The 8,707-nt window shown below is 32.0% G+C and overlaps 3 protein-coding genes across 4 annotated transcripts; 2 read left to right on the plus strand and 1 right to left on the minus strand.

Moving 5' to 3' along the window:
• The first annotated feature begins 349 nt into the window (after nt 1–349).
• LOC108722514 (mitochondrial inner membrane protein COX18) lies at nt 350–2,746 on the plus strand. The gene is made up of 6 exons (XM_018447665.1): nt 350–918; nt 1,667–1,808; nt 1,917–2,060; nt 2,138–2,259; nt 2,365–2,475; nt 2,549–2,746. The coding sequence occupies exons 1-6, from the start codon at nt 376–378 to the stop codon at nt 2,744–2,746; spliced, it is 1,260 nt and encodes a 419-aa protein (XP_018303167.1). The 5' UTR covers nt 350–375.
• Nucleotides 2,747–3,783: 1,037 nt separating this feature from the next.
• On the plus strand, nt 3,784–5,687 carry LOC108722504 (putative nuclease HARBI1). Of its 2 annotated transcripts, none has more exons than XM_018447652.1 (3): nt 3,784–4,120; nt 4,402–4,674; nt 4,759–5,687. In XM_018447652.1, the coding sequence occupies exons 2-3, from the start codon at nt 4,441–4,443 to the stop codon at nt 5,659–5,661; spliced, it is 1,137 nt and encodes a 378-aa protein (XP_018303154.1). In that variant the 5' UTR covers nt 3,784–4,120; nt 4,402–4,440; the 3' UTR covers nt 5,662–5,687. The 2 variants fall into 2 exon arrangements, with proteins under 2 accessions (XP_018303154.1, XP_018303155.1); XM_018447653.1 differs by having other exon boundaries at nt 3,784–4,093.
• A 2-nt stretch (nt 5,688–5,689) lies between these two features.
• On the minus strand, nt 5,690–7,687 carry LOC108722494 (uncharacterized). The gene is made up of 6 exons (XM_018447640.1): nt 7,667–7,687; nt 7,361–7,427; nt 7,066–7,113; nt 6,747–6,839; nt 6,276–6,670; nt 5,690–6,188 (listed from the first exon to the last, which is right to left on the minus strand). Exons 1-6 carry the CDS (start codon nt 7,685–7,687, stop codon nt 5,901–5,903), a joined length of 912 nt encoding a protein of 303 aa, XP_018303142.1. The 3' UTR covers nt 5,690–5,900.
• Nucleotides 7,688–8,707: the final 1,020 nt, after the last annotated feature.

Below are 8,707 nucleotides of genomic sequence, written 5' to 3' on the forward strand. Positions count from 1 at the left end.
GTTCAGCAGACTCAACAGTTTTGCAACCGTTTTATGATTGTCTGCTGAGATAGGACCATTCTTCTAGATCTAAAAGTATGATCCAATCAGCTCGAAAGAAACTTCCAACAGTTGCAAAACGAACGTTCTGCTGAACGCAGCATTGTAATTGCACTCACATAACCTATTGTCTTAATACTACTATAAAAGTCTTCTATTTGGATGTACTTCTATTAAATAAATAATAAATAAATACATAAAAAAGAAGATGTAGCGTGAATAAGTAAAATTTACACTTGTGCATATGTATAACTTAATATTTTTTTTTACTAAAAAAATATATTTAATTAGACCCTCTAATATAATGTTTTTTACTGTTCGTGAGAAAAGTTCGCTATGAAAATAATAAATTTGGATGTTTTCTTGTGGCGGGTCAAACGAGTCAGCAAAATTGTAGTTAGTAATGCTACATATTTTAACATGTCATCAACTACTTTACCTTATAATGTTTGTAATGACTATAGTACAAACATTGCAAAAGATTTGACTTTCAGCAATCAGCAATCCTTGTTAAATAATGTTATAGTTAAACATAGTTCAGAAACACGGAATTTTCTGTATATGCCTCAACCTCGAATTGTTTCTCATATAATGTTGTATACTGAAAGAAAATACATTGGATATAAATCATATTGCGGTAGTCAGTATTATAATGTTAGATATCTTTCAAATGCTGGTATTGATTTTGTTACTGAAGTTAAAGTTCCAATGCAGTTTAATGGCATATTCAAAGCAATATCTGAAAGTGCACCTATTAAAATCACACAAGATTTCTTACTCTTGATGCATGATTGTACAGGCTTACCATGGTGGTTAGTCATTGTACTTACCACCATTGTGATGAGAACAGCAGTAACATTACCGTTATCCTTGTATCAGGTATGTTCGTAAACATTATATCTATAAATTATAAAAATATATTTATTTAACAAGCAAAATTATAAGACATATATATATATATATATAATAATTATTTCTTTTCCTGTATGATTTGTTATACACTGCTCAATAAAAAAAATAGGAAACACTTTCAAAACGCACAAACTTAATATAATTTTCATATCACTGAAACTTGGTGAAAAATTATTGCAGACAAAAAAATAAAAGAACATTTTGAAGCTTGAAACTCTTTTGCATGCTTCTGGCTGTTTTTAAAAAAATTGTTATCTTTACAGTTTTATAGTTCAACAAAGATCACATTGTTATATTTCTCAAAATTGTATATCTCATATTGCATCAACATATGTTTTTGTTAGCATGTCAGCTATTTTATAAATATAATGTCTTCACTGTATATAATTCGACATACTGATCATTGCAATATGTTGATGTAGCATGTGGTATATTCAATAGTTTCTAGCTTGATAAAAATTTTTTTCTAAAAAATGGAATAATTTTGCAAAAATTAAAAAGAAGTTTTATAAAAAGTCATCAAAATATTTTTTACTTTCTCAATTCTATAGAATGGAATTAAAAAATAAAATTCATCAAAGTATACTAAATGTATACAAAGTATAATATATTTAAAATTATATTAAAAATTAATTTTAAATATATTTTTTAGTTTATTATTTATTTTTATTTTAAAGCCTAATGCAGTTTTTAGTGATTTTTATTATATTTTTAGCTATATATATTAGCAAAATTGGAAAATCTCAAATATGAAATGGATGAGGCAGTTAAAGAGATGAAGAAAGAGATAAATTATGGTATACATAAATATAATTGGTCTAAAAAATATGCCAAACGTTTATACAATCACTCTGTAGGTAATGTTTTATTTTGTTTACTTTAAGCTTCTAAGTTAATGAGTTAATAAAGGCAATCAAATTTGATTAGAATATTTTATCTTTAAATATTTGCCATTTTTATTGCAGCTAAACAATGGAATAAATTGATTGTTCGAGAAAATTGCCATCCAGCTAAAACTAGTCTATTAGTACTGGTGCAAATACCTTTGTGGATATCATTATCAATGTCTATTAGAAATTTATGTTATATGCTACCTAAACAGGATGCTAGTGTGTATGAATGACAATAAAATAATGATTTAAATAAAATAAGAATTAGTACATATCTAACATATTTGGTTTGTTAGATGCTTACATTACTTATCAGGAATTTATAACTGATGGATTTCTTTGGATGTCTAACTTAACTGCAGCAGATCCGTTTGTACTTCCCATATCAATGGGATTATTTAATTTAGCCATTATAGAAGTAAATTTTTAATATAATTTCTGATTGGTTTATAATATTATAAACGAATTTGAAAAATTAATTATGTCCTGAGTTTTCATATCACTTTAATTTTAAATTTTACAGATAAATTGTATGAGTAGGATAGTAGAGTCGACAAAATGGCAGAAATACTTGACCAATTTCTGCAGAATTGCTACAATTGGAATGATTCCTATTGCTATGTCTGTACCATCGGTAAGTCAAAAAATTTATTTACAAGGATATAATTTAATTATACAAAGAATATAATCTGAAATATATTTTTTAGTGTTTGAGCTTGTACTGGGCAACTAGTAGTGCAATTGGTCTCTTTCAAAATCTAATTTTGTTGTCTCCAAAATTACGTCGTTTTGCAAAAGTGCCTATAACTAAATCTGAATCACCACATCCATACTTGGTATTGCGTAATAAGATAGCAGTTAAATATCGTTTTGAAAAAAAAATGGAAATTCCACCGAAGATGTAAACATGTTTTAAGAGTTAATCATTTACACAAATAAATTATATGCATATAGGTTTTATAAAATGTTTTTCGTAATTTATAAACTTATATTTTTGATATATATTTTGAATTCTCATAAGATTTTGTAAGTAATATAAAGAGTGTCCCATTTTAAATAATGCAGTAAGATTTCTCGAAAACTATGGTAGATACGAAAAAATGTTTCAAACAAAAGTTGTATGGTTCGCAGGGGGACCTAAGAAGGTATCATTGATTTGACCTTGGCTGGCGTCGCCAAGATCAGGTCAGATATATCATGCACACTGCTATTGGTGGAAGAATAAGATAGCCTATACTCCTTTCTCGCTTGGAGAAATTTGACGAAATCTTTATGACCAGTCTCTGATTAAAAAGTCTCTACTTGATACGGGTACTAACTAGTAACTTTCTATTGAATTATCTTAATTTCAGCGAAATGTGTAAACATATACATGATATGTGTATTTAATTAATCATTTTGATGCATATTGTACCAATTTAGTACATTATTCTTTAAATACATTGCTGAAATTGAAATAATTTAATAGAAAGTTAATATGCATATCAAGTGCTCGGTGTAAGGGTGAAATCACACGGTGCGGAAAAAGACTGCGGAATAGAGAATGCGTCATTGAAACAACCAATCAGCGCTATTCAGCACTATTCGGAATAGCGCTGATTGGTTGCTTCAATGACGCATTCTCTATTCCACAGTCTTTTTCCGCACCGTGTGATTTCATCCTAAAAGGGATTTGTTAAATTAGTGCGCCGTGTATTAATTATAATAATTTGTGTATTTCGCGTTGAGGCGATTCCTTAATAATGATAATAACAAAGTGCCTTAAGTTTTTACTGGACACACGATAATCGCAGAAATCTTCTTTTGACCGCATTTCCATCCAGACACAGAGTTTTGGTACCTAAAATTCCCTTTCCTTGTAAAAACGGAAATTGTAGGAAACTAGGACACTAAATCTCTATAAATACATACATTCGGGAAAAAACACTTGTCTCAACTTGTCCTAAATCCGTTCGTGTGCATTGGGGCACATGAATCCAACTATTCCGACCGCCATCTTACCGGTGATTCAAGTGCTCTCTGAGTTAATTTGGAGCAAGCGAACAAACCTCGAGAAGTGTTCCGAACCCATCGGCCGTCAAACTCAGCTATTGGCTTCTATTGGTCGCGTTCAGCAGACTCAACTGTTGTAGAGCGGATCCGTGAGCGTTCACCGATCATGATCCGAGTCTGCTGAACGGGTCTGATCATTATTGTCACGTGACCATATAACGATTATAACCTTATTTCAAGCAGCTATGGCACCAAATAGTGTAAGTGTCTGCGTTCCTCACTGCTAGGTATACCATGCATTTGCTACATTATAAAATCAAGTGAACTAGATTTAGTTTAAAAACAAACATTAAACAAATAATTTTAAATTAGTATCCATTTGTATGTCTGTTGATTTAATCAACTGCTTATCCTTCTCTACTTCCCAGAAATAGAGAAAGATAAACAGTTGATTAAATGGCGATTAACATCAATTAACATTGGTAGAAGTGAACATGTTTCTTGTAATTATTAACAATTTTCATTGTATCCAAACATTTTGTTTTATTGTGTTTTTTATATATTTTAGTTACTATATATTATTAAATAAGGATAATATACATGCAATATGGAGAATTTAGATATTGTTGCGTTACTTGAAGATGACGGTCATAATGACCGAATAAACGTATTGCACCTTATGCTTAATGAATTAGTCGAACCGTTACCAGAACTGGATGAACTAGAAGTGAGGCAACGTGATGAAAGACCTAGAAATCGTAATTATTACGAAATTATTGTTCCTCAATACGACGTTGTTTTATTTAAGGAGCATTTTAGAATGTCTCGTGCAACATTTGAAGTAAGTATAATAAATTTTATAAAACTACAAGTATGTTTTAAAGATTAATTTCGGTATTCAAATCAATTGTAGAAATTTTTGTAGGTGCTAGTTGATATAATTGGAAATTCCATACATGGGAATCCAAATTACCTTGTGGATTTGAGAAAAAAAGTTATGTTTTCATTGTGGATTTTATCTAAACCGGAAAGTTTCCTTGCTGCTGGAGATCGCTTTGATTTACCCAAGAGTACTGCTCACTACGTATTCAAAGAAGTTATCACCATTATAGCTAACCTCTTACCGAATTATATTACATGGCCTGATAGACGATATCATAATGTTGAAGAGATTTTTCGAAGACGTTCTCGGGGATTTCCCGGTGTTATTGGGGCGATTGATGGTTGCCATATTCCAATAAAAGCTCCTGTAGGCAACTCTATAGATTTTTATAATAGAAATAAGATACACTCGATTATATTACAAGGTGTATGCGATCACAAGGCACGTTTTATAGACGTTTTCATCGGAATGCCTGGACGAATGCATGACGCTCGAGTATTTAGGCAGAGCGAGTTGTTTGCACGATTGAATAATGCTGAAAATCCTTTGCTACCCTTTAATATGCATCTTATAGGGGATTCTGCCTATCCTTTAATGCCAAATCTTATGACACCGTTTCGTGATAATGGTCACCTAACGAGAGCGCAAAGTAATTATAATATTAAATTAAGTATGATCAGAGCTATTATCGAAAGAGCATTCGGTCTTTTGAAAAATAAATTCCGAAGATTAAAATATTTAGATATTTCCGACCCAGCTTTGGGAAATACTATCATAGCAGCAGCGTGCGTCTTGCATAATTTTTTAATTGATCGAGATGAAATTAATTTCGAATATGAAGCACCAATCGAAGCAATGGCAATACCGAACGATGATATAGATATACTAAATGATAATATTCCTGCGGTAACAAAAAGAAATGAAATAGTTCATTTATTACAATAAGAAAAAAAAATTTATTTGAAAATATATTTTGTATGTTCACATATTAACTCAATTTATTTTATTACAATACTGTATATTATATTAAGAATTCATTTGACGCAAAACTAATGGGCGTTTTCAGGCAAGATAATACGGTATATTAAGTAACAGCAAAGAAAATTGTTTATTGAAAAAACTAAATGTATCTTTTGAATGTTAATTCTAACAAGAACTATATTGAAAATATAAACTTGTAGCATTTATGTATTCTTTTTTCCTTCATCATGTTGATTGCTCCTCAAAAGTAAGAATTGTTCTATCAACTTGTTTCTCTCTTCTTGGATTTGATTACTTCGATCTATGGACGACTTGAGTTGTAACATGGTGTCGAGGCGTTTTTCTTCGATGGAAATTTGTTTTTGTCGTAGTTTATGTAGCGTACTCATTCGAGCTTTTCTCAACGGTTCAGATATTTGCGTTACACTAGCACAAGGACTTGCAGAGGAACTTCTTGTCGAGGGGCAGCTAAGTGGACTTTGATCAATTAGCTGAAAAGGTGATATTGACGAAGTAGCAGATGTGTTCAAACTATTACAAATATTAGAGAAATCTGAAACTTGTGTTAAGGTGATTACTTCATTATCATCTTGAGAAGATTCATTTGCGGTTATTTCATTATTTCCTTGCATCGAAGAAAGTGTTGAACTGTAGTTTATTGTCATGTCATTGGCAAATATGTCTTCAAAAGTATCGAAGTACTCCCATGAAATTCGTCCTCGGCCAGTGCTAGTTTTTTTATTATTATTATCCTTTATATTCTTATAAGATTTTTTCATGTTACGCATCTTTCTATCAAGGAGATCTTCATTTAAGTCACTATAACCATTTTCCTTCATAATTAGAAGAATTTCGGTCCACAAAACCTTTTTTTTAACTTTAGGATCGCGAAAACGATCTTTACGTTCCAAATAACTGTTCAAAAGCAATTTTGTTGATCGCTGAGTCCACGAAAAATTCTTTATTTCAGATCCTATAAGTATACCAAAAATATGTTATATATTTATTACTCTTCTAATAATAAATTGATTAGATAAAAATTTATATACCAGTATTTGTATTGTTAGTAGTATCATCTACAATAGAATTCAAAATTGGAGCAGTTGTGTTATCGTCCAAATATTGCGACAAAAAACCCGCATCTAAAAGGTAATTATTGAATTGTTAAATCGTTGACACACAGTAACAGTATTGAAGTAAAATAAATCTTAAATCAATTTGCGCAGAGAAAATTCCAATTGTAAACAAAAATGATTACATATAATTAAAATATAGACGTTCTTCATAAAATAATGGGTAAAAAGATAGAAAGTACTAAGTTATAAATGATAAAATAATTGAAAAATAAGTAATATGTTATACACTTACCAGACTGTAACCTTGAGTGAACCTCATGGGTGTCAGTAATAGAATATTCTGCATTATTGATGATATAATTAATACTGTATGTCTCAGTGTTAGGATTCTCATTTTCCATGATTCGTAATCAGTCATTTAATCAACTGTTTATCTTTCTCTATTTCTGGGAAGTAGAGAAGGATAAGCAGTTGATTAAATCAACAGACATACAAATGGATACTAATTAAAAATAATTTGCCTAATGTTTGTTTTTAAACTGAATCTAGTTCACTTGATTTTAAATTGTAGCAAGTACATGGCATACCTAGCAGCGACGAACGCAGATACTTAGAACGATTTGGTGATATAGCTGCTTTCTTAGGCACAAATGTCTATCATATATCACACATCCAAGTTTTTATATACAAAACTATTGTAGAGGATGTAATATCTCACAAAGAAATTGGAGGAACGACAAACAAACTGGAGAAAACTAAATCTGAAAATGTAATTAAAAGTTGTCGAATACAAAACTATAATTGTTAATAATTACAAGACGCAAACTATGTCGAATTTCTAGTTCAAGTTTCTACCAAGTTTCTAACTTCTAACCTCGAATTCGTGTTTATACCTTACACATGTGTGCCGCCATATTGTTTTACAACATGTTGAGCTGAAGTAGCGGAGAAAAAGTTTGATGCAAAAAATGGCGTCCGCTCACTAAACATGTTGAGTATCGGTTACTGAGCGGAGTGCGTTCAGCAGACTTTTATGCAACAGTTGTACAACAGTTGAGTCTGCTGAACGCGACCATTGATTATGAGTTATGACAGCCGACGGGTTCGGAGTGGGGATGTGCAAAGATAGCGAGATAGAGAATATCGGATCTCTCACTTCCACAGTGCACTCGAGTGTGATGCGCATATGCTGTATGTACACAGTGAGTACACTACCTAAGGCCGGTATTCATAGTCGGTTCTTATTTCAAGACCGTCTTAAGTAATGTTTTAAAACGCTAATGCGGCTTTCTGATTGGTTCATGATACCTCAAGGCTGAACTTAAGACAGTCTTAAATTTAAGATCTGACTATGGCCGGTATTCATAGTCGGTTCTTATTTCAAGGCCGTCTTAAGTAATGTCTTAAGGTGCCAATACGGCCCTCTGATTGGTTCAAGACAGAACTTAAGACGATCTTGAATATAAGAACTGACTATGAATATCGCCCTATGAATACCGGCCTAAGTGAGAGGTAGATATTCGTCTGCACCGTGGTGTTTTCGTCAGCTTTTAATTGGCGTTATGGCGCAGTCCCATGGTGCGGAACGTATACGCAATGCGGAATTGGCGGAACGATGTCCGTCCAATTGCAAGCATTCCGTCAATTGCGCTCCGCCAATATGTCTTTTTTAAACCAATCACGAACGTTCCGCCAATTCCTCATTGCGCCAATTCCGCATCATGGGACCGCATCATTAGCGTTTCTTTGATAAATGCATATATGTAATACTCCTATATTAAGTTCAAGACACAATGGGCGCGTTCAAGTTGACAAAGCGGCTAGCCTGCTCACCGAGCAAATGAACGTAATTGGTTATTACTTATAGATCCAACCAATCATATTCAATCGCTCGATAAGCATGCCTAGCCGCTTTGCAGTCTTGAACTCGCCCA

This window comes from Mycetomoellerius zeteki, unplaced genomic scaffold, assembly GCF_001594055.1.
Source record: "Mycetomoellerius zeteki isolate Tzet28-1 unplaced genomic scaffold, Tzet1.0 scaffold206, whole genome shotgun sequence".
Classification (NCBI taxonomy): Eukaryota; Metazoa; Arthropoda; class Insecta; order Hymenoptera; family Formicidae; genus Mycetomoellerius; species Mycetomoellerius zeteki.